We start from the raw sequence: 26,608 nt of genomic DNA, 5'->3' as shown, positions 1-26,608 counted from the left end.
TCCCCTGGACACAGGCACAATTGATTTGTGATGCCAATGTTGGCACTGGAAGTAACAGAGAGGCTGCAATGCATGGAGATTCATTACTAATTCTTCTAGTTTCTGCTCCTCTACAACAAACCTGTCCTGTTTCACATTGCTGGGCAAAACACCATCCCCTTGAAACCGTAACCGCGACTCACCACTAGGCTGCCCTGCTTCAGCACAACTCGGAAAGGAAAATGAGGCACAGGGATCAATATGTATTCCTTTAGCTGAGGGAATCCCTCGGTTAAGGGGGGTACCTCATCTAGTGCCAAGGTGACCCACAAACAGTATATGGTTTGTGGGTGCCCAACCATACATAAGGTTCGGGCGGTTCTGAGAGTCCAAACTGAGTCAAAGGGAAAGTGTGTGGGGAAATAAGGCTGCGTCCCCGCTAGCGCTGAGCGGCGCTGCTTGGCGAGGTGACTTGCATATATATATATGCAAGTCCCCGCTCACACATGCTCACCGGCGCTCGGCGCTTAATTAAACAAATGTTTTAAACTTTCTAGCGCGCTCAGCTTCCCCAACGCCCCCGCCCCTCCCCCCCCCCCCCCCACAAGTGCTTGCGAAAATTTTAAGGATACCCGGCGCTCATGCATGGATAGCTCTCCAAGCATGAGCGCGCTCAGCGCCAGCGGGGACATAGCCTAAAGCAGACAGAAAGAAAGAGACATTTCTTTCCTTTTATGTTCCCTATACCCTAGAGACTCCAAACTTTGGGTGTCTAAGTCTTAGGTGGGGTTTTGGGGTGAAAAGCAAGTAATTTTGATTGCAGGCGGTCTGGGGACAAAGTTACCGGTGGCCCTATAATTCTCCCCGGCTTACTCGCACTATTTTCGGGTACCCGGGGTGAGTTGCACTGGGGCCATACAATGTCTCCCAGACTCCTAGTTTTCAAACCCTGTAAGATCCTCACCTAAAGTCCCACATAGCTGGAGGGGTTCCCCGAGACCCAGTGTTTATTAAAATATATTTTAATATGTTATTACTTTCGGAACCGATGTCCAAACAGGCAGCCCGAGCTAACCCAAAGGCGCCGGTATGTCTGCTGGACATCGGAGTTCAAAGCAGCCAGAGGACGCCCAGAGGTGTGAACGGCATTTGGTCAGCGGGGAAAGGCGGAGTACTAGGTCCAGAGATCAATGGCAGTTCTCGAGGATGCCACTTGTTCTGCCAGACCCAGAGACGCCTGCCCAGCGGGTGGCATTGTGATAGCTGGGGACAGATATGGCAGCTTGTGCATGTCCCTTGGCTATTTCAAATTTCCCGCTAACCCGGCTTGGCTCTGATTGGCTGCTTGTGAAACTTCCCACGCGCTGATTGGTTGTTGAGTTCTGCCTCTGTTTCAGCTAGAGCAGGGAAAGCTATAAGAAGCTGAGCCAATCAGATTGGGTGTTCCCCTTGAGTCAGAGCCGAAAGAGCGCGGGCGGCTTTGCAAAGATGCTTTGTTCGAAATAGCAAAGCAGCCGGCTTCGATTTCAAGCCTGAAAAGCCGCCCGCCAGAGACCAAGTCCCGACTTTTGGGACCAAGTTCTCAGAAAGTAACGTAGCGGTCGCAGCTGCGATTTTATGTCGATTTGGGTTCCAGGAGATTCCGGGCTAAGTCCCGGTCAGGGTAAAACTCTCCCAAAGAGTTCCCCGCACCCAGGAAAGTTTAGTTTTCAACCCCAGCCCTAAAGTAAGTGTGTCTTTTCTTCTGTATTTTGTGTTTCACTGTGTGTAAGCGAATTCATGCCGAATAAATTACAATTTATTTCTCTACCTTGTTTTGCTCAAAGAATGATCCCGGTAAAAAGGTGTAAATAACCTGGTCTCCCGTGACAATATCCACTCCCTATAACTCCTCCCCTAACTACTCCCTAACTGCTCCTATAACTCCTCCCCTAACTAGTCCTATAACTCCTCCCCTAACTTCTCCTATAACTCCTCCCCTAACTGCTCCTATAACTCCTCCCCTAACTGCTCCCTATAACTCCTCCCCTAACTGCTCCTATAACTCCTCCCCTAACTGCTCCCTATAACTCCTCCCCTAACTGCTCCCTATAACTCCCCCCCTAACTACTCCTATAACTCCCCCCTAACTGCTCCTATAACTTCTCCTATAACCCCTAACTACTCCCCTAACTACTCCTATAACTCCCCCCTAACTGCTCCTATAACCCCTCCCCTAACTGCCCCTATAACTCCTCCCCTAACTGCCCCTATAACTCCTCCCCTAACTGCTCCTATAACCCCTCCCTAACTGCTCCTATAACCCCTCCCCTAACTGCTCCTATAACTCCTCCCCTAACTGCTCCTATAACTCCTCCCCTAACTGCTCTTATAACTCCTCCCCTGACTGCTCCTATAACTCCTCCAGTGACTGCTCCTATAACTCCTCCCCTGACTGCTCCTATAACTGCTCCCATAACTGCCCCTATAACCCCTCTCACGAGTGAAGGAAGAGTTACACAAAGCACCTTGGTCCGTTGGCCCACGGGACACATGCAGAGAATGACCCCCTTTACAATACTTGCTGCCCACGGGCCACAGACCCTGAGACCGTGTCACGTGAGAGGAGGAAGCGCTCGGTTCTCATGGCTTTGTTATTGTGTCTCAGGATAAGGCTCGGGAGGAGACCCTGCAGAAACTGCATCAGTTGGAGATGGAATACGTGGCTTTGCAGAAAGCATACGCCCTGCTGCAGCAACAGATGGAACTGGGCCATGAAGCAGAGGAAAACAAGATGAAGGTGATGTTTAACATATACACACGTATGTATTCATGTATGCACATGCACACACGTATGTATGCACACAGGTATGTATTCATGTATGCACATGCACACAGTTATGTATTCATGTATGCACATGCACACACGTATGTATTCATGTATGCACACAGGTATGTATTCATGTATGCACATGCACACACGTATGTATTCATGTATGCACACAGGTATGTATTCATGTATGCACATGCACACACGTATGTATTCATGTATGCACACAGGTATGTATTCATGTATGCACATGCACACACGTATGTATTCATGTATGCACACAGGTATGTATTCATGTATGCACATGCACACACGTATGTATTCATGTATGCACACAGGTATGTATTCATGTATGCACATGCACACACGTATGTATTCATGTATGCACATGCACATAGGTATGTATTCATGTATGCACATGCACACACGTATGTATTCATTTACTTATTACCCTATTTTACTAGCAAATACAAAATGCCACGTTGTCAGCACATTCCTACATCTCAGACTGGCCTGCAACCCTGCCCTTCCCCATTATCTCTTAGGCCTTGATTATACCAGATGTCGCTGAGCGGCAGCGCGATCCGGTGATGCCGCCCCGTGCTGCCGCCGAGCGGCATCTTGGTCAAGGAGCCTCGGCAGTGAAGGGGACAGGAGAGGAGACAAGGGGGCGTGGCAGAGGCGTGGCCGTGAGCGGTTCGCCCTCATTGGCTGAACCGCTCACGTGACGCGGCCGTTGCCTGCCAGAAACCATTTAGAAAATCTCTTCAGGAGACGGCCGCCCTGCAGCTCCAGGCGGCGCGCTGGGATGTGAACATACATAGGATTTCTGCCGTTTGTTTTCGGTATAATCACGGCCTTAGCACACAGCGCTTCCACACTGCAGCCAGGGATTCTGGGAAATCACATGCAAATGAGCACACGGTCTCACCTTTTGCTTCTTATCCATTTTAAAATTAACCCTGTACAAACCCCTACAAGCCTCTGCCTGCCACATTACACAGCTTTCCAGCACTGCCTGGGTTAAAGAAGTGCAGAGCCAGTAACCTACGCACAGACAGCTTTTATCATTTTGTACATTTTTTTAAATTCCAATTTTTTTGTATATTTAAAAACGCATCAAACATTATAGACACAACATATAATTGTGACTTTGAAATCACCTATACATTGTGTATCGCAGTTATCTCAGTATAACAATAGAGAGATTGAATGAAAAAAACAATAATTTTTGCAGGGGAACTAATACATTGCTTAATATTATACAGTTCTTGGCCCTTTTTGTTTTGAATGTTTCTTTAATTTTATATATATAAAATTAAAGAAAGAAAAAGAAGCGCAGGCTCCATAGCGTGATACCGTAATAATAATAAGTTTAATAAAACAATAAAGAGAAACGCTCTCTTGGACGTTCACTCACAAGATAAGAGCATTTGAGAGATAAATCTGTCGTTGTGATGTCACCAATCGGAGTATATGGCGCGTCCGGTTACCGGTTCACGGGAAGTCTCCAGATAGTTGACACCGGATCATAGGTAAATGTCCTCTCGATGCAACCGTCCTTGGTACTTTGGAGGCGGTGCTCGGCGCCGCCAGAAAACCACCAACAGTCTGTGCTGAACGAATCCCACACAGCGTGCACGCAGCAAACACACGGCGACTGCCAGGCTCCACACAATGGTGAAGGTCGCCGAATTACGCCGTGTTCCCTTCCTCACAGACCCACGGACTCACTCGGATAACGTCAGCATGTCTAACGCAACGTCCCAACGCGTTTCGTCACGGGATGTGATTTCATCAGGAGGTGACTAATCAGCTCAGGCTCTACCCGCTATATACTCCGATTGGTGACATCACAACGACAGATTTATCTCTCAAATGCTCTTATCTTGTGAGTGCACGTCCAAGAGAACGTTTCTCTTTTTTGTTTTATTAAACTTATAATTACGGTATCACGCTATGGAGCCTGCGCTTCTTTTTACCTTTCAGGTATTCTATGATGTGGCAACATCACTCCTGAAGCAGCGGCCCGATCCATCAAGATCCGCTATTGGACTTTATCTTTTTTAACTTTCACTGCTTTGATTTATTATACATTTAATTTTTATTGCACATATTGAGTGGATATATGTATAGTATTTCTAGTGTATATGGCACGTTATTTTTTCATTAGTATATGTACTATTAGTGATTATTAGTGATTAACACTGTTTTTTATTAAATTACATAACTTAGAGTACACTATTCCACTTATTCGCTCCTTCACACACGTATTAGGACACCTGTTTGTTTACGCACGCACGCACGCACGCATGCACTGGGTGAAAAAGGCAACAAAAAACCTCAACCGTATTGCATATAGCAAATACAAAGATCCCTTGTGAGCACATTCACATGTCTGCAACCCTGCCTATCCCCTAGCATACAGCACTTCCACTGCAGCAAGGGATTCTGGGAAATGACATGCAAATGAGCACACAGGTGTCAACTTTTGCCTGAAATCCATTCGTACATGGAACCTTTATAAGCTAATGTTCGCTGTTAATACAGCTTTTAAGCACAGCATGGGAACCACATGCAAAGCCAGAGAAATAACTCACAGACATGTTTTGACCATAATGGGTCTCATCAGTGTGAGGTAGGTTGTACTGCTGGCTTTGCAATTTTCAAGACTGTAGGATTTACCATACACATTTTAAGTTATGGTGGGGGAAAAAGGCAACAAGAAACCTCCACCGTATAGCATATAGCAAATAAAAAGATCACTTGTGAGCACATTCACATGTCTTAGACAGGTCTGTGTCCCTTCACCATTATCACCCAGCATACAATGCACTTCCTCTGCAGTAAGGGATTCTGGGAAATGACATGCAAATGAGCACACCGTGTCACCTTTTTCACCCACCATAATTTAAAATGTGTATGGTGAATCCTACAGCCTTGAAAATTGCAAAGCCAGTACAACCAGATACAGAATAAATATATAGATATATATATATATATAGATATATAGTGTATATATAATTCCGTATTTAGCTCACAATTGGAATACAAATACTGGCTGAATAATTCTGTTTTCCTAGATAATGGATTTCTTGATGACAAACCGTAGCATGAATGATATTCTGATTTAGGAGTATATTTACATGCAAGTTGCCTCCTGTTGAATTGAGTTTACCCCAAAAAGGACCTACCTTGAAAGCGAGATCACTGTAACACCCTTTAAGGCAGGGGTGGCCAACTCCAGTCCTCAAGGGCCACCAGCAGGTCAGGTTTAAAGGATATCTCTGCTCCAGCACAGGTGGCTCAGTCGAAGACTGAGCCACTGAATGAGTCACTTGTGCGGAAGCTGGGACTGATAGAACCACCTGTGCTGAAGCTGGGACTGATAGAGCTAACCCGTGCTGAAGCTGGGACTGATAGAGCTACCCGTGCTGACGCTGGGACTGATAGAGCTACCCGTGCTGAAGCTGGGACTGATAGAGCTACCCGTGCTGAAGCTGGGACTGATAGAGCTAACCCGTGCTGAAGCTGGGACTGATAGAACCACCTGTGCTGAAGCTGGGACTGATAGAGCTACCCGTGCTGACGCTGGGACTGATAGAGCTACCCGTGCTGAAGCTGGGACTGATAGAGCTACCCGTGCTGAAGCTGGGACTGATAGAGCCACCCGTGCTGAAGCTGGGACTGATAGAGCCACCCGTGCTGAAGCTGGGACTGATAGAGCTACCCGTGCTGAAGCTGGGACTGATTGAGCCACCTGTGCTGAAGCAGGGATATCCTGAAAACCTGACCTACTGGTGGCCCATGAGGACAGGCATTGGCCAGCGACTGAGCCACCTGTGTGAATAGAAACCGACAAGCAGAGAGAACTGTGTATTCAAGCAGCAGCTGCTACATATTTGTAAATGTTGAATGTCCACCGACTTGTGATTTGATGCATAACAATGTATTTCCCCTCGATATTTATGTTTTTTAGATCAGCATCGCCGCAGATCCTCCTGATACCTCTGGGCAGAAGGAAATTAGCGGCACTGAGCCCAAAGCTTCAGAAACCCAAGAAAACATAGAGGACAAGGGGAATTTGGTCAAATGCCCGGGTTCACCAGTTCCTGTCTACATGGAAACGGACGAGTCCATAAAAGAGGAGGTGATACTCGTGTTAGATACTGTAACTCCAAGTGAGCAAGCAGGAGTTCTGCAGAACCTTGGCAGTGAGAATGTTTCCTCCCGGAAACCCCAGGACTCTCCTGTATCCTTCATGGAGTGTAGCTCAGAGGAAGGCTTACTTGTTAAAAAGGATCGTCTAGTTGAAATGGAAGAGATGGATTTACGGGTCAAAGGCACATTACAGTCTGGAGCCACTCCGGTAAAAACCAAGGAGGTGGAAGGTGGTGTCCATCAACCTGATGGATCGACGTTGACGCTTAAAGAAGTTTCACAGAGCAGTGAAGCAGAGCGTGCCCCAGTGTTAGCCATGTTTCCCAGTGAAGTTGAAATGATGGAGGATGTAAAGCAATCAGAACAGTTGGCTGAAGCGAAGGAGGAGAAGTCAGAAGGCAGCCAAGCACGTGATGCACCGGTCTCAGAGGAGAAGTCTATGGGTTCTACCCCTGAGACAGCATATATGTCGCCATTATTGGTAGAAGAAGTGGCCTCCACTGTGATAGAGAAGAGTTTACCATTACCTAGTGAAGTGATTCCTCTTATACCCACCCAGGCAGGTAGTCAGGAAGTAAGCGTTCCCAAAATAATCTTGGACGCTGAACTTCCAGGCGCCACCTCATCAGAAATCTTAGCACTGAGTGATCCTAACCAGTCCGTGGCTACCCTTCTACGTGATGTGAAAAAGGCCTTGGAGTCTGGCATGGCTAATGATGTGGAATTTCCTTCCAACTCCAGTTCTAGTTCCGCACTCTCTCCCCAGGTGATGTCCTCCCCTGAAGAGTACTTTGAAGTGGAATCTATGCTTCTGTTGTCGCCAGATGAAGACAAATGTGGTAGCCAAGATCCTGTGATACCAAAAGCTGAGGACACTCCTCTGAAGCCCAAGCAGCTGTTCTATGCAGTTGAGCAAGATACAGATGTCCCTGATGTTTCTTCACCTCCAGAGAGACGGCAAGATGAAATAGTTCAGGATGACACATCAAAGGAGCAAGGGAAGCAGGACCACAGCTTGGTAGCGTCTCTGAAGAATTCGTTGTTGATGTTGTTACACATGAAAACAGCAGATGTTGTCGAACATAAGCTGGATGCTAAACATGGAATCAAGAAGGGTGATGCCCAGTCTGGGTTCCCTGAAGAAGTGTGTTCACCGGAAGGAAGCTTGAGCCCCCCGACATCCCGGAAAATGTACGAATCAGCCAAAGATAACGACTCCTCGCAGAGCGCAGAGAGCATGCATTCGAGTTCTACATCAGGGAAAATGACGCCAGCTTCCGAGGAGGACATGGGTCAAAATGTGGAGTCTTTGCAAACGAGTCCCACTATCCCCAGGAAGACCATGGAGTACTCAAAGAAGGACCTGATTCCACAAGTCGAGAGCCCCCCACTGAGCCCGGCCACATCTAGGAAGAGTGCAAAAGCTATACTTGAAAAAACCTTCTTGAGCAAGGAAGACTTGCGCTTCAGTCCCACCACATCAAGGAAGATAGATGCCAAGATAGGCGCCACCACAGACTACCCCAGAGCCTTATCAGTGCCTTCTATAGTGGTTGGTAGCCTACCTATGGAAAAAAGCTTGGGAAACATGCTCTTCGATTCTCACCCAGACAGCGACCGCAAATGGAAGTCTACTGAGAATTTATCGCTAATCCCGTCGGCCACCCCACAGGAGCTGGCTTCTGGTGCACGTCGCAAAATATTCCTGCCAAAGAATAAGCAGCTGGACGATGCGGAATCAGGGAGTGCTGGTTCTCTTTCTCCTCCTTCCAAAAAAGACAGCCCCAACGTGTCTCCGGGACTGTCCAGGAGGGGAAACGTTCTACTGTCCTCTCAGTCTCCACCGGCTGAAAGAAGGTCCCCGGGCATGGCCAGAAGGCTAGCAATGCTGGAAGTACCCAAGTTATGTGAAGAAACTACAGACAAAGGGACAGCCCTAGAGGTCAGCTCGGTGCAAACGAAAGATTCGGACGTCTCATCTAAGGAAGAAGTCCAAGCAGTGGAGCCTAGGAAAGTCAATGATCCCTATAAAGGTGAGACACTAGGAGGGTTTCTGTGGTGGGTGTAACTCCACTTCGCAAGGGCCACCCACGGGTCTGGTTTTCAGGATATCCCTGCGTCAGCACAGGTGACTGAGCCACTGATTGAGCCACTTGTGCTGAAACTGAGACTGATTGAGCCACCTGTGCTGAAGCGGGGATATCCTGAAAACCTGACCTGTTGGTTGGCCTTGAGGACTGGAGTTGCCCTTGGCTGGTTTATCAGTAGGGGCGAATTAAGTCTTCCAACTTAATTTTGCAAACATATCTTTAGACATTCGCCCGTACTGTAGGTGACAAATCGCTTCAAGCTTTTGTTTGTCATATTCTCCATCACACAAAGAAAGGGTGCAATCAGACACACAAAGTGTGCAATCACACACACACAGCGTACAATCGCACACACAAAGGGTGCAATCAGACACACAAAATGGGCAATCACACACACAAAGTGTATAATCACACACACAAAGGGTGCAATCACACACACAAAGTGTATAATCACACACACAAATGGCGCAATCACACACACAAATGTGCAATCACACACACAAAGTGTATAATAACACACACAAAGTGTGCAATCACACACACAAAGTGTATAATCACACATACAAAGTGGATAATCACACACACAAAGTGTGCAATCACACACACAAAGTGTATAATCACACATACAAAGTGTGCAATCACACACACAAAGTGTGCAATCACGGCGTTTGATTTCCACGCATTGTTTTTTTACATGTGCGAGCTCAGCTGAGATTGTAGGAAGAACTGTTGCAGCAGCAATTGGGGAAAGGATTTTACACGGGGTCCCTCCCCGGGCCGCTCAGCACAATCTGTGGGGGACTTTGTTGCTGGCAGCAAAGGTTACCGTTCATACATTTGGGAAAGGATTTACACCTATCTCTGTGGTACAAGTGTACTCAGCACTTTGCTAAAATGTCAAACCATTTACAGTACAGGGGTACATAATATATGGATAGTTTAGCTAGAAACTATAATACAAGCAGGGTGAGAGGAGAGTGACACACACTCACACTTTCTCTCTCTCACACACACTTTCTCTCACACCCTCTCACAATTTCTTTCTCTCACACTCTCTCAGTCTCTCTCTCACACACACACTCACTCTCTTACACACTCTCTCACTCTCTCTCACACACTCCCTCTCATACACTCTCTCACACTCTCTCACACACTCACACTCTCTCACACACACTCTCTCACTCTCTCTCAAAGCATTATTACTGTAGTTCCATATACTCATTACAGCGGTCTTACAATAGGATGGAGACTAGCAATATGGGAAATGGTTATATGGAACAATAGGAGACGTGAGGCTCGCAGTGTGACAATGCTGCTATGTTTCACTTCATACGTTTTTTTGTGTATTTTCCCTTTGTTTGTGACATATGAACACCTGGCCTCATTTATAACTCCCTTTCAGGGAGTATATTTTCACTCGTTTTACTGCCAGTCGGTAAGCGATGCATTGTACAGGCTATCCCATTCATACATGAAGTTGTTAAAGACCCATATCGTGTGCAAGTGGCCCAAGCAGGAATTGAACTTACAGACCTGTTTATTTGAAGCTGCAGACCGAGCACAATCCTACGCGTGTGTTTTTAATAAATCAGTTCTGTACTATGAGAAAATACTTGTAGCATTTTTTTTAAACAACTCTGAATGACATTTTTAATGTATTATAATGTAACAAGCATTTCTTGTTTCTATAGCAACCATTTACAAAGTCACATCCCCTTCCTCTTCTGAAACAGGCTCTGGCACACCCCTTTTTGAGCCCTGCCCTCTCTCTAGCAGTGCACCAATTGTATCTAGTGACTGCCTGGTCACATGATCATCCCCACAGAACTTTGCATCTTTGGTCCTCTTCTGCTGCACTGACAGCCATTTAGTGAACCCCCCGAACCGAATCTTCGCCGATCGATCACAGGAGAACGGATCGATCGGCAACTTAGCTAATTACTTATCTTTGTGTGGATTGTATTGATGCACATTTTAAAGGGGAAAAATGTAAATACAAATGAAAGCAACTTGGACAGCTGCTTTAAGACTGACACCATACAACTACTTCCCCTATTGGGGTCCGGGTGAAGAACCCTACTTGGCTCGACCCAACAAACTTCAGTGGCGATAGATGCAACATGAGCTTGTAAATGAAACCTGCCGCCCTCCGTCTCTCCCTCTTGTTCAGCTCCGCAGGTTATCCGCAAGATAAGAGCAGAGCTGTTCTCTGACGCCTCCGGAAACCTGAAACTCTGGTGCCAGTTCTTCAATATTTTAAGTGACTCGGACATCACGTGGCACAAAGATGAAGTTCAAGTAGCCAAAGTGAAACGATGGTAATGCGGACGTTGGCCTTTGGCATGGGAGTTTTGGAGTGGTGTGCTAATGGCGTGTAGTACTAATGCTGTTGTGAATACTAAACACGCTTCAGAAATACTAAGAGAGCATATTGGGTCAGTACTGTTTATGTGCCACGTGTCTGGGTGATTTCTCAGCCGCGTGCTTGGCATTGTTGATATCCTTATTGTTGCATGACAATGGAATGGAATTGGATTTCAATTGTTTTGATTGTGATAACCATTGAAAATCGTTCCAAAGGTGAAACAAAGTATCCAAATTTGCCAATCCTACAGAGTAACGCTCCCTCTGCAGTTCCCTGAGCAGGGAGTGTAGGGTTGAGGGGACAGGTGGTGTCAATGTTGCTCAAATGGTGGATGAGGTGATAAGCAGGACACTAGGTATTTCCCACCTGCTAGCTGCACGCATGGAGAAGAGACCTGTGAGGTTTGGAGAGCTCTGTACATGGGAAGAAGAGACCTGTGAGATTTGGGAAGCTCTGTTCATGTGAAGAAGAGACCTGTGAGATTCGGCAAGCTCTGTAAATGGGAAGAAGAGACCTGTGAGGTTTGGAAAAAGCGCTGTATACATCAAAAAGAGGACCTGTGAGGTTTGGAGAGTTCTGTACATGTGAAGAAGAGACCTGTGAGGTTTGGAGATTTCTGTAGACACAAACAAGAGATTTGAGATCTCTTTGCACATTAGAATGAAACCGATGAGGTTTTGAACTCTCTATTCCATTATTTATATGAAGAACTCTTTTTGATGCATTAAATTGTCAACATGCAATGACTAACTTAAGACAAACGTACACTCCTCAAGGTCCAGGGTTAATCTCCGCACTGGGGTGCAGGCCGTCCTTCAAAGCCTCGGAAAATCTCCCAACCACATTTAGAATCAGGATGAAAAGAGGAAAGTGAAGACTTCGTAAATAAAAATTAGTTAATAAATAACCACACCATATCTCTGGGGTTATCAACTCCAGCCCTCAAGACCCCCCAACAGGTAAGGTTTAAAGGGTATCCCTGCTTCAGCACAGGTGGCTCAGTCAAAGACTGAGCCTCTGAGCCACCTGTGCCGAAGCAGGGACTGATTGAGCCACCTGTGTTGAAGCAGGGGCTGATTAAGCCACTTGTGCTGAAGCTGGGATATCCTAAAAACCTGACCTGTTCGGGGGTCTTAAGGACTGGCGTTGAGACCCCTGGCTGTCAGATCTGATTCCAATCAGCCAGGCTTTCCCCTAGATGACTTGTTCTGCTGCGTAATGAAAGTACTTGATCTCTACAGGAAACAGTTGAGCGTCAGAGGATCGTTTTATATTATCCAGATTGCCCAATAAGGCCATTTTCAGCCAGAGATCTCCGGTGACGTCAATGAGGATTTTCTGACCAAAATAGTCAGGGCATTCGCCTCGGACAATATAAAATAAGACACTTATTGTTTGGTTAATAAAATAAAACATATCTGTTATCAAAATCACAGGGAGTCAAAATGAGTAATATGCTGGGGACTTTCCCTAAGGGAGATATGTGGAAACGACTTATATTTTCTATAAAGTCTTATTGTAAATAATATTCAATTAGTATATATGTCCTTCTCTCTCTGTGTCCCTCTCTCCCTCTCTCTGTGTCCCTCTCTCTGTGTCCCTCTCTCACTTACTCTGTGTCCCTCTCCACGTGTCCCTCTCTCCGTGTCCCACTTTCCTTCTCTCTCCCTCCCTCTGTGTCCCTCTCCCTCCCTCTGTGTCCCTCTCTCCCTCCCTCTGTGTCCCTCTCTCCCTTTCTCTGTGTCCCACTTTCCTTCTCTCTCCCTCCCTCTGTGTCCCTCTCCCTCCCTCTGTGTCCCTCTCCCTCCCTCTGTGTCCCTCTCTCCCTCCCTCTGTGTCCCTCTCTCCCTTTCTCCGTGTCCCACTTTCCTTCTCTCTCCCTCCCTCTGTGTCCCTCTCCCTCCCTCTGTGTCCCTCTCTCCCTCCCTCTGTGTCCCTCTTTCCTTCTCTCTCCGTACCACTCTATGGATACATGAAACGTATTATTCTAAGTCTAGAACCTAATTGTCGCCCCGTTAGCTCCGGTGATGAGGGGCAGGTGTCCCTCGCCATTGTGCAGGCATCTAAGAAAGACTGTGGTGTCTATCAGTGCACGATCCAGAACGATTATGGCACAGACTCAACAGACGTCCTTCTGAGTGCTGAAAGTAAGTCACCTCCGTGTTCTACAGTGTGTGTGTCACCTCTGTGTTCTACAGTGTTTGTGTCACCTCTGTGTTCTACAGTGTGTGTGTCACCTCTGTGTTCTACAGTGTGTGTGTGTGTGTCACCTCTGTGTTCTACAGTGTGTGTCACCTCTGTGTTCTACAGTGTGTGTGTGTCACCTCTGTGTTCTACAGTGTGTGTGTGTGTCACCTCTGTGTTCTACAGTGTGTGTCACCTCTGTGTTCTACAGTATGTGTGTCACCTCTGTGTTCTACAGTGTGTGTGTCACCTCTGTGTTCTACAGTGTGTGTGTGTCACCTCTGTGTTCTACAGTGTGTGTGTCACCTCTGTGTTCTAAAGTGTGTGTCACCTCTGTGTTCTACAGTGTGTGTGTGTCACGTCTGTGTTCTACAGTGTGTGTGTGTGTCACCTCTGTGTTCTACAGTGTGTGTGTGTCACCTCCGTGTTCTACAGTGTGTGTGTCACCTCTGTGTTCTACAGTGTGTGTGTGTCACCTCTGTGTTCTACAGTGTGTGTGTCACCTCTGTGTTCTACAGTGTGTTTGTCACCTCTGTGTTCTACAGTGTGTGTGTTACCTCTGTGTTCTACAGTGTGTGTGTCACCTCTGTGTTCTACAGTGTGTGTCACCTCTGTGTTCTACAGTGTGTGTGTCACCTCTGTGTTTTACAGTGTGTGTGTGTGTCACCTCTGTGTTCTACAGTGTGTGTAACCTCTGTGTTCTACAGTGTGTGTGTCACCTCTGTGTTCTACAGTGTGTGTGTCACCTCTGTGTTCTACAGTGTGTGTGTGTGTCACCTCTGTGTTCTACAGTGTGTGTGTCACCTCTGTGTTCTACAGTGTGTGTGTGTGTGTCACCTCTGTGTTCTACAGTGTGTGTGTGTCACCTCTGTGTTCTACAGTGTGTGTGTGTCACCTCTGTGTTCTACATGTGTGTCACCTCTGTGTTCTACAGTGTGTGTCACCTCTGTGTTCTACAGTGTGTGTGTCACCTCTGTGTTCTACAGTGTGTGTGTCACCTCTGTGTTCTACAGTGTGTTTCATCTCTGTGTTCTACAGTGTGTGTGTCACCTGTGTTCTACAGTGTGTGTCACGTCTGTGTTCTACAGTGTGTGTGTGTCACCTCTGTGTTCTACAGTATGTGTGTCACCTCTGTGTTCTACAGTGTGTGTGTCACCTCTGTGTTCTACAGTGTGCGTGTCACCTCTGTGTTCTACAGTGTGTGTGTGTGTCACCTGTGTTCTACAGTGTTTGTGTCACCTCTGTGTTCTACAGTATGTGTCACCTCTGTGTTCTACAGTGTGTGTGTCACCTCTGTGTTCTACAGTGTGTGTGTCACCTCTGTGTTCTACAGTATGTGTGTCACCTCATAGAGACACATATAACCGCTCCCTATAACTCCTCCTATTACCCCATATAACCGCTCCCTATAACTCCTCCTATTACCCTATATAACCACTCCCTATAACTCCTCCTATTACCCCATATAACCGCTCCCTATAACTCCTCCTATTGCCCCATATTACCGCTCCCTATAACTCCTCCTATTACCCCATATTACCGCTCCCTATAACTCCTCCTATTACCCCATATAACCGCTCCCTATAACTCATCCCATAATTACTCGCCAAATCACAAGCTGATGCACATAGAGAACAATAGAAAGGCCCCTTGCTTTATTGTCACTTACTGTAGGGGGCATTTCTATATACACAAACGCAGCCATTTGGACCAAAAATCCCTATTGACTCAACAGGAGATTTTCTTCCGAAACCGGCCATAAGAGATAGAGGATAAAAATGACAGTTTTGCCCTAAAAGTTCCATTGTACATCGATCTTACAGAATACAACAAATTCTCTTGTTTTCATTTTAGTATTGTCTGGATTCATCTCCAAGGAGGACGTTGAAGGTAAATAGAAACGACTGCGGTCCGTTGAGTACCATGTTGAAGGTAAAACATATCCTGTCTGCCCTTTCCTCGCATGATTAACCAGCTGGAGGTATTCTGAGAATGTTATTGATGTGTGAAGGTGGATGGTAGATGGGGTCCCACCTGTGAGCTGCCCCATCCAATAAGAGTTATTCCCAAAGGTTTTAAAACCCTGACATTGTACCAAGGTCTTTTGCTATGAAGCCACCGGTTTGTGCCTTCCATAAGGTTACACCGATTCTGCCCACCGCTTCTAATTGACTTCTCCATTACTATTATCGCTACTGTTTCAGTTGGTGAGGAAATTGAAATGACGCCGATGGTGTTCGCCAAAGGCCTAGCTGATTCCGGGTACTGGGGGGACAAGTTTTTCGGGAGGATCGTGATGGAGGAAGCCCACGTCGGGGCGGGATTTCGGAGGAAGTCCTGCAGGGTGAAGGTCATATATGGGCTGGAGCCAATGTTTGAGTCGGGAAAAACATGCATTATCAAAATCCGAAACCTCATCACCTTCGGGACCAAGAATGAGAGCACTTTAGTGGAGAAGAATTATGAGATCACCATTCAGGTGGGTGACACAATTCTTTGTTATTAGGGATAGTAGCAGTGGCGTCTTACCTGATAATAAGTTACATTATGTACACAACTTCTGGGCATACAGGTTGATACATTGATGGCCCATACACCCAAAGAGGGTATCTTACATTTTCTTATTATTATCTTTTATTTGTATGGCACCAACATAATCCGCAGTGCAGTACACTGTGGGAAAATAATAGCATTGTATGACCAAAGAGTACATATACAGTATGTGAAGACAAACTGAGACATAAAGCATCTGTCTGTCTACTAATTCACCCACCCATATACATATATATTTAATATCAAGTGAACTCAAAATGTAGGTTGTATTAATGACCCACTGGTTTTTTTTTCTGGCTATATAATATCTCTCTTCACTTTTGTTGGATAGGAATGTAAAATTCAAAACACAACCAGAGAATACTGTAAGATATTTGCAGCTGAGAGCCGAGTGGTCTCCAACTTTGGACAGCTACCAGAGTAAGTTTTAAATATCAAACCGGGTCTTAAATACACTGCACTCAAACACGAGGGTACGAGCTCTAGTACTACCTCTGCCACTGATGTTCTACAATATCTTGTGTCCCTGTCACATTCTATACCTCCCGCACCAACACAACAGAACAGAGGTTCCTCTCTCTGGTCCTTACTCAATATGTTGTGAAGCCACTTTCCTGTGCTGGAGAAGATATGATATCCCACTTCAGCCACCACGATTTAAAGCTCATGCAATTGATATCCCCAGAGTTCTTGCTTCCCCCATCCTTGTTTAGATTTCACAGCTAAAAGTGAATGGGATAACATTTATGGTGAGATGCTTTTTTTGTAGCACTCTTTGGTTTTCCTGTCTCAAAAATGTTTTCCCCCACCCCCAGGATCCTACCTCTGAACTTAATCTATCGGCCGGCCAACAATATCCCCTACGCTACAATTGAGGAGGATTTACAGGGACAATTCGAGAAGTACTGCATTAGTGACCGCGCAGGGAAACTACACATGAAGAACACATCAGAGATTGAGCAAAAATGCTGCACCTTTCAGCACTGGGTATACCAGTGGACCAATGGGAATTTCCTGGTGGCGAATCTAGAAGGTGAGACTATATTTCAAATAGTGTTGAGTTCTGAACTGGATGCATTCTTAGACATAGTGGTTTGTCGGTGAAACACAAGTTGTGTGTGTTTGTTTGAGTCCTAATATGCTGTGGTTTTTACAGGTGTTGGGTGGAAACTAACAAATATTGGAATTGCTACAAAGTCTAAAGGGTAAGTAGACATTTTAGCGGGTGGGGCAGTACAGTCTCCGAAACCAGGGGCAAATCATTTGCACCACATTATCAAAGGGAAATAAACATTTACAATGATTTTGAAAAGCCGCACGTCCCTTAACCGCTTATTGTAATTGTGAAATTCACAATTTATTGATGTCAAAAAATATTTTTGGCCACTGTTGTGAATTTTTCAGCCACTGCTTAATAACCCAGCTCGGGCCACTGAGACGTGCGAATCAGTGCAGCCATATTTCCTCAATTGGTTAACAGCTTCTAATAAAACTAGTATCCACAGTTCCACTGTGGTTATCATTTTGTTCTCTCTGTTGTGTGTTAGAAAGATTGAATTTAGAATGAATTAAGTTGTTTCGATAGCAATATTTCAGGTATTTTTGTGTTTTTGTTCCAGGTATCAGGGCCTCAAAGAGAGCTGCTATCCTGCTCTACTTTGTGAATTCCCATTGGTTCACCAGTGCAACAGTTATTGTGAAATGCTGGGGCTGAAGTCTCTAAAAGCCACTGAAGGCCTTCAACCACCATCCAAACCGAAAGGCTCAAAGAGTCCTTCTATTGGAAGAAAAGCCGGATCAGCTCAGTCCAGCCCCCAGTTACAGAAGAAAGGGCTGGCAAGTCCGCAGAGTGCCAGAAAAGGTGGCGTCAGCCCTAAAGCCACACGGAAAGCCACAGAGACGGGAGATGCACAGTCAACCACCAAAAACAAAGGCAACGACGTGTCCAAGCTCGCAAAATCTCAATAACGCCGTATGGGAGGTTATTTTTTTGTGTGTAAATGACGTAGATGGTTCCGGACTGGACTTAAATCATGACTCTACTAAAACAAACTCTGAAAATATATTATATGAAGACGTCCTGACGTCCAACTTCGCTGTATAAGACACGACGCTGAGAACTAGGAGGAGAAGCAGTTAGGCTGTTGACGGTCTGATGTGCTGATTAACACTTGTTTTGGAGCAGATGAAGAGATTAAAGGTGCATTCACTCTTACCGATAGCAAGAAGTACACTTCCCAATATGCTAGACCAGGGGTGGGCAACTTCCATCCTCAATGACCGCCAACAAGTCAGGTTTTATGGATATCCCTGCTTCAGCACAGGTGGCTCTGTCAAAGACAGCCACCTGTGCTGAAGCAAGGATATCCTGAGAACCTGACCCATTGGTGGTCCTTGAGGACTGGAGATGGCTGCCCTTGTACTGGACTCTTTACTTGGAATATACTAGACGTTTCTTTTGCTGTAGACAAACAGCTGCACATGTAAGGACAAGCGTGAAAATCATTTGAGAGCACAGAGAATGTGGTTCAGAGGTAAAGGGATGTGGCTCATGTAGACTTTTGGGGCTTATTCAATAAAACAACCGTTATGACCAAAGTAGGAAGAACCTGTCTGTAAGGATGAATGCACCTTCATTACATTGAACAATGAAATATTACAAAATAAGGACATCTGCCTCATGTTGTCTCCACACTCCCTGTACAAACAACCTTTTAGTTGGTGATACCTTGCCCAAGATTGACAAAAAAAACGGAAACAAAACTGATCTGGAAGCCATTCTTGTCTCTGACCACGTACCGAAAACTCATTTGTCAGCCTACTTTAACAAGACGTTTCTGAACAATCCTAGAAACAAGGTGCTGCATGAACCTACTCGATTTTAGCTAATGTAACACCTGTAACTTAGAGACACATTCTGTTGTAGATATCAACAAAAAACTAAATGGATTAACTCGTATGTAACCGATATGTTTTTCAAAGGACACAAAAGGACGTCTGTTTGATGAAATATTCTCTACTCTTACACAGTGAATGTAGCACAAAGGTTAACCATATATCCGTAAATGGCTACACGCAAGTTTCAAAGCATTGTTGCTCTTCGTTTTGTGAATAACGGAGACCACATGTAGAAAGAGAATGAAAGCCTTGATATTCAAGAGCATGTTGGAAACATGGAAAACAAACGGATGGAATTGGATGTCAACATTTTTGAAGATTGGGAGAGATATCTTCAACACTGCCGAATCCCTTGTGGGGGATAACTATGCTCAGACATTTAAGTCATTGTGGTTTTGGTGATAACCAGTGTTTAGAACCCAAACCAAGTTTTGACTAATGGACTTGTCACTGGATCTGTTTTGGTAAAGCTCGGGGTGAATGTCCTGATAGCACCTTAGGTGGGATAGACATAGAGCTGAGGTCCGTTTGGTGGATTCCATGGTTTATTGGGGGCTTAAAGGAAAAGGCTGCTATACAGCTGAGTAAGGCTGGTTCAGTCAGGGACTCTTGCAGTATGTGGTCAACACAGCCCTATTAGAAGATGCCAGGATAGGGTGACTGCACAGCAACTGGCCCTTAATTCTTCTGCTTACACCCTTCTTCCTTTCTTCCATGTAACAACATGTCTAATCCACTCCTGAACACCGCGAGGTACGGCTTTGCTAACCCTGGTTTCCGGCAGGCGGGCCCTCCACCATGCTCTTGTCATTTCTGATGTGGATATAACTTTCAAGGTAGACATCACCAAAGGTATCAAGTTACCTGGCGCACATGTGGAAATGGTTTGTTTCTGTGCCCCTAGCAGTAATGTATCTCCATTTTATGCGCAGCATAACACACAAACTTGTGTGTATGAAAAGCAACAAACGAGTTCCTTACATCTGGTAGTTATAGTTCTATATGGCGTGTACCAATTGAAGAGGTAGGTTAAGCCTGTACGCTGAAAGTCTAGATAGTAATATATAGGACAGTAAGTGTTCCGATACCTTTTTTGCTTGCTAGGGCCCCTTTGGGGTGTCATTTTAATATAGCTCATGGTGCATTAATAAAGAATACATTTTAGTTGGAGGGCCTGTTAGCTGCTGTATTGGTGCGGACCAGAGAGAAAAGCCGTTCTGGTCCCCATCATACAGCACCAATATGCTCGGAGCTCTGAAGGCAAAGTGACCTTCAAGACGGAGTGCCACAATCTGCAATGTCGTCAGCAATAGATAAAGTGCCTGGTATCTAATGCCCCCATTATTAGTATCCTAGTACCCCCCCCCGATTCTAATAAACACGCCAGGCATATTAAAAGAGATGAAAAGTTATTAAACATATGACAAGACATTGATAGGTTGGTTCCTAAATCCTAAACATCAGCAATAGCTATGGGAAAGAGACAGACGTTTGGAAAACCAGAATGTGTCCAGGTTCATGCACTTCTTCCCATGACCAAAACCCAGTATCCGGTGTTTGCACATTGAGAGGGCTCCCAAACTCCGGTAACTTGGTGTATTGCTTCAAAACTGCCCCGAAATACGTCATCCAGAGTAAATGTCACTTTGTCTCAATGTATCAACTTGGGACGCTTTTGCTTCATTTCACAGAACCACATATCATAACAAGTCCAGGGGAGGCCAACTCCAGCCCTCGAGGGCTACCAATAGGTCAGGTTTTAAGGAGATCTCTACTTCAGCACAGGTGGCTCAATCAGTGGTTCAGTCAACGACTGCGCCACTTGCGCTGAAGCAGGGATCTACTGACCTGTTGTTGGCCCTTGAGGACTGGAGGTGACCACCTACATATTATTAACCCTGTTAACGGAAGTTAAATTAAGGGCAAATAACACGTGTTATCTCACTAACGATTGTTTTCAATAACTGCAGATCAAGAACGCACCCGCAGCAACGCGACGCGTTAACCAGCGCTACCTCACTATCAAACGTATTCACTTACACAGAGACGCTTTAATCTGCTCCGTACTGGCGCCACGCCTCACGCTGGCTGCGATACCCTAAAGCGCGAGGTATGAATGGCAGCTAACACCGGATCGGGCGTGATGCTCTGTATCGCGGCTTGGTAAAGCCGGGGCCACAGTGCCATGTTCAGGCTTCTGGGATTAGACTCGATACGTTGCCAAATCCGGTGTAATTCAGTGGAGATGACTGTTCCCCAGGTTCTGTAGGGCATGGACAAGGGTCGTTTAAATAAATAAATAATGGAGGATTTGACGTTGATTTAGAAAGGTACCTTTGGACTGTGCATCCTGTAGTATTAGTGGCAGGTACTGCATCCTGTAGTATTAGTGCCAGGTACTTGGCTTTGGTTGTTCACCTTGAGCTCGATATGGAGTAATCATTTGAAGAAGTAAGGCTTCAAGCCGCACTATCCCCCCCGGGCTCCTGCATACGTTTAACTCGTATGATGTTAGTATTTTGCCTGAAACGTTTTTCTTAATCTCTCGTTTCTGAGGTTATAACGGTAACCTTTCGCCTACATCGGGGAGAGCTCCATTTTAAGCTCCCGGACACTTAATATTTCACACGCTTATATCTCCTGAATGAAAAGATAATTAAAAAAAAAAACAGTTTTGGAAAGAGCAAGAATATTATTTAAAGTGTGGTTCCGCCTAGGCCAATTTTATTTACCCCAATTAACCCCATTAATTCCGGTTTTGGTGACCCCCTTCCCAAGATACTTACCTCCGAAGATGCCCCCTTCCCAAGATACTTACCTCCGAAGATGCCCCCTTCCCAAGATACTTACCTTCGAAGATGCCCCCTTCCCATGATACTTACCTCCGAAGATGCCCCCTTCCCAAGATACTTACCTCCGAAGATGCCCCCTTCCCAAGATACTTACCTCCGAAGATGCCCCCTTCCCAAGATACTTACCTCCGAAGATGCCCCCTTCCCAAGATACTTACCTCCGAAGATGCCCCCTTCCCAAGATACTTACCTCTGAAGATGCCCCCTTCCCAAGATACTTACCTCCGAAGATGCCCCCTTCCCAAGATACTTACCTCCGAAGATGCCCCCTTCCCAAGATACTTACCTCTGAAGATGCCCCCTTCCCAAGATACTTACCTCCGAAGATGCCCCTTCCCAAGATACTTACCTCCGAAGATGCCCCCTTCCCAAGATACTTACCTCCGAAGATGCCCCCTTCCCAAGATACTTACCTCCGAAGATGCCCCCTTCCCAAGATACTTACCTCCGAAGATGCCCCCTGTACCATGTCTTGTGGGCCAATAGAAAGCCGTAACGTCCTTAGTCTGCGCTTCCTATTGGCCAGCATCACCATTGGAATATGCATGTTGGGGTCCTCGGAGCTGAAATTGCCGCGGGTCCGTCCCAGAGACCTCCTGCTTCTTAAACAATGGGGTCTTTTGCAGTGGAATGCTTCTTTAAAGTAAATAACATGGCGATCGGCGCGGGGCGCTGCCTTAATGCGTGTAAGATAAGGCTTCCATCTGTGTCCTTTGTGGGACACCTAGCATAACCAAAGCATGTTATATATATCACGTGTTACATACGATTGTACAAGATTGTGTTCGTGCTCCGTGACTAGGGTTGCGAGGTGTCCAGCATTGCACCGGACTGTCCTGTATTTGGACCCTCTGTCCTGTAACAGATGAGAGGTAATACTGGACATGTATGTGTATACCGGTAACACCTCTCTGGACACAGTGACCTGACCGGCTTTGTGGGGGCCGCGGGATTTCCCTGAGCAGGGAGAGTTGTCAGGAGCCTGTGGGTGGGACCACGGAAAGGAGGAAACAGCATGGAGCAGAGAGAGGTGTGTGTCTCGAGTGCATCGCACCTTTCACCATTGTGTCCAGTATTTTTGGAGACGCCGCCTGGGAACCCTAGCTCCATCATGGTATAGTACAAAGCTCCTAATAATAACTGGGATTTCCCTTCCCCCCCCATTATATGTAGTATACGTACCATTACCCCATTACTATCTGCGCTGCATTGAAACGGCCATTGGGGAGATGGGACACAGCAGTGGGTCACGCACCTTTTTTAAAATCATCCTAGTAGTGTTGGAATTGGCGTGAGGAGGAGTAGTGGTACCGCGGGTTTGTAATGACGTAAATCGTGGCGCTCGTGTTGCCGCCACACTTCCGCCACGGCTTTGCACACATTCTGTGTGCGAGATCCAGAGAAAACGGAAAGGAAATAATATTTGCGGGGCTCATTAAAAGCAACATTCTTCTGCGTTTTCTAGGACATTTGGTGGCGGCTGTTTCACCGCCGGTATTTAGCCGCACGTGACCTCGCCGCAGGGACTCTCAGCTGCCGGCCGCTTCGTTAACTCCCTAATCTTAGCCTTTACCCTAAAACCCCTTCATCTTAACCCCTAATACTAATGCTACCCCTTACCCTAACTGCTAAAAACCCTTACATTAACCCCCTACCATAACTGCTAACCCCCCTAATGTTATCCCCCTACCATAAGCACTTAAAATCCCTAAAGCTATTCCCCTACCCTAACCACTAAAACCCCTAAAGTTATCCCCTACCCTAACTGCTAAAACCCCTTGTGAACCGTCTACCCTAACCACCAAAAAACCCTAAAGTTATCCCCCTACCTTAACCAATAAAACCCTTAAAGTTAACCCCCTGCCCTAACCACTAAAGCCCCTAAAGTTATCCCCTACCCTAACTGCTAAACCCCTAAAGTTATCCCCCTACCCTAACTGCTAAACCCCTAAAGTTATCCCCCTACCCTAACCGCTAAACCCCTAAAGTTATCCCCCTCCCTAACCGCTAATCCCCTAAAGTTATCCCCCTCCCTAACTGCTAAACCCATAAAGTTATCCTACTACCCTAACCGCTAAACCCCTAAGGTTAACACCCTAACCGCTAAACCCCTAAAGTTATCCCCCAACCCTAACCGCTAATCCCCTAAAGTTATCCCCCTACCCTAACCGCTAATCCCCTAAAGTTATCCCCCTACCCTAACCGCTAAACCCCTAAGGTTAACCCCCTACCCTAATACTTACCTTATAGTAGAAGCGGCCAGCTTCACTGATGACATCACAGATGACCTGATCCCGTCACACATTAAGATGCCACTTAATCTGGGTCTCTCTGAAAATCCAATTTGCAACATTAGCAAAAATACAGGGACAGCCCCAGTTCTCCCCGCGCGCGCGAGATCAGGGACGAGGGGACAATGTCCCACGAACACGCGGCATTAGAGGTTCTCGATCGAACTCTTTAGGACCTCGGAGGCAATGAAACTACTACGGGTGGAGATGTTGAGGTTTTAGTCAGGGATTTCAATTTAAGAAACAAAACAGTTCAACTCCCCATTTATAAATCTCCGTATTTGGGGGTTTCTTAGACTTCCCGAGCGATGTCGGGTACTTTCAGATAGACTGAAATGATTACGTAAATGTCGGTCACGTTGGTCCCTGTCTTGTCATTCGAATTTCCGGTAATTCCTCAGTCATTTGTCTTCAATGAAAAACATACTATCCTATGTGGGATATCGCTGGGGGGTTTCCTGCCACGGTGTCCCAGCTGCAAACTGGGGGGGAAAACAAAGTAAGAACAGCACCAGAATTTTACAAGAAATAACCTAGAATGACTTTTCATGGGAACGCCGCTGATGAGTCTGGAGCTGATTTTATGCACGGGCCGGGCTACAGTTTTGCGGCGGAGAGTCTTTCAGTAACTAGAGATAATTCATGGAAATCATTCTCATTCTGTGCCAGCGATTTGTTGATGGTAGCACTAATGGGATGGACTTACAAGCCCAGGGGCGGCCAACTCCAGTCCTCAAAGACCACCAGCAGGGCAGGTTTTAAGGATATCCCTGCTTCAGCACAGGTGCTGCAGTCATTGAGCCACAGATAGAGCACAGGTGGCTCAGTCAGTCCCAGCTTCAGCACAAGTGGCTCCATCATGAGCCACCTGTGCAAAAGCAGGGATATCCTTATAACCTGACCTGTCGGTGGCCGCCCCTGCACAAGTCTGTTTGTGTCTCAGTCTACTGTCCCGGAAGGATTCTGGTGCTCAGAGGTAAGACCTTGATAAAGCGCTGATACGCGAAACGCGTAGGTGTCCGTGCCTACGTCTGTTTGTTTTTACCCCTAATGAAAATAAATTAGTTTTATTTGTTATTATGATTATTGGAGTTCGCCTCTTGATTCTCTATTTTCTTCTGGCGGTATATTTTCTTTCCTGTGTCACAGTCCACCCCTGGTCCCGCCTCCTTCTGCTTCGTCTTTCCCCATGAATGGGCTTCACTCCTGCATCAAACACGTTGCTGCTCCCGATGGCAACACAAGTAAAGTGTGAATGTAGGCAATGGAGGAGGAGGGAGAGCGGTGGGACCTCCGCAAAGCTTTGAAAGAGGAGGCCTAGACTTCATTAGGTGATCGTTAAATCACACATACTCGCAATTATGAGATAACAATAATCCCTGCAACTGTGTGGGGGTGGCAGTGAGGGAAGTGCGTTTTGTATATGTCAATGCTGAAGGACTTAAGCCATATTTCTCAGTGTGAATTTCTCTGATGCTACTTTTGTGATTTGTTAAATGGTGCAGTCTCACTTAGTCAAACAAAACCAATCTAAATATATATGTATATATATCCTTATACAGAATATCGCCATCCAGGTGCGTAGCGCAGTACAATACACGTGACAATATTATAACACAGAATGGGAATTAGCGCTTCAGACATAAAATATTAGGAAAAGGAGTCCCTGCCCTGAAGAGTTTAGAATCTAAGTGGTAAGTGGGGAGAAGGTACAGAGACAGTAGGAGGCTGTTCTGGTAAGTGTGTCTGCCGGGGGCACGGTCGATGTATGAGGTTATAGTATCAGCCACGGAGCTACTCATATGCTTCGTTACAGAGATGTGTTTGAAGAATGGTCCTAAAGGTGGATAGAGAGGGTGCTAGTCGGATATTGAGGGGAAGGGCATTCCAGAGGTGCGGGGCAGTCAGTGAGAGAGGTTTTAGGTGGGAGAGGGCTTTAGACACAAAAGGGTTAGAGAGAAGACATCCTTGAGAGGAACGCAAGTGTCGGGATGGTGCATAGTGAGATATTTAGGATGGTGTATATAATATATATATATATATATCACATCTTTCAGTAGTTTTCTATTTTGGCGAAATAGTGTTTCAATCATTAAATAGGGGGCCCCTTGTACATTTTCTATGAACTGCTTTATAAAGGAGCCCTGACCGAGGAACCCTTGGAATCGCTGCAGCATTTATCTTTCCGTTAGGTACGAGCACCTATGGAACAATGAATGTATCATATGTTCTGTGGGATTTCTGACTGGTCTGTCTGGCGCATGGATGAACTAACATGTAAATCATTACACAAAATGTAAGAGCGGCGGTTAAGGCGTCACCTGGCACCCTGGCCTTCACTCGTACCTCCAATATGTGATTCTAAATGGAACTGCACCTCTGAATTTGGTATGTGTTACCTCTCGTGGTTTTGAAGTGGCACTTAC

At 46.0% G+C, this 26,608-nt stretch overlaps 1 protein-coding gene across 1 annotated transcript in view; it reads left to right on the top strand.

Annotated features, from left to right (window-relative positions):
• ALPK3 (alpha kinase 3) overlaps positions 1–25,266 on the top strand; it is an 81,208-nt gene extending 55,942 nt beyond the window's left edge. Inside the window, exons 6-15 of the mRNA XM_075576070.1 lie at positions 2,627–2,758; positions 6,768–8,982; positions 11,210–11,357; positions 13,424–13,551; positions 15,443–15,478; positions 15,793–16,067; positions 16,473–16,561; positions 16,957–17,174; positions 17,298–17,346; positions 17,761–25,266. Of these exons, the coding sequence (XP_075432185.1) occupies positions 2,627–2,758; positions 6,768–8,982; positions 11,210–11,357; positions 13,424–13,551; positions 15,443–15,478; positions 15,793–16,067; positions 16,473–16,561; positions 16,957–17,174; positions 17,298–17,346; positions 17,761–18,109 (3,639 nt within the window). The 3' untranslated portion in view covers positions 18,110–25,266. The remainder of the gene's footprint in view (positions 1–2,626; positions 2,759–6,767; positions 8,983–11,209; positions 11,358–13,423; positions 13,552–15,442; positions 15,479–15,792; positions 16,068–16,472; positions 16,562–16,956; positions 17,175–17,297; positions 17,347–17,760) is intronic.
• The last annotated feature ends 1,342 nt before the right edge of the window (positions 25,267–26,608 follow it).

This window comes from Ascaphus truei, chromosome 18 (genome assembly GCF_040206685.1).
Source record: "Ascaphus truei isolate aAscTru1 chromosome 18, aAscTru1.hap1, whole genome shotgun sequence".
NCBI lineage: Eukaryota > Metazoa > Chordata > Amphibia > Anura > Ascaphidae > Ascaphus > Ascaphus truei.
The sequence above is the reverse complement of the archived record's forward strand: the minus strand, read 5'-3'. Positions and strand labels throughout refer to the sequence as shown.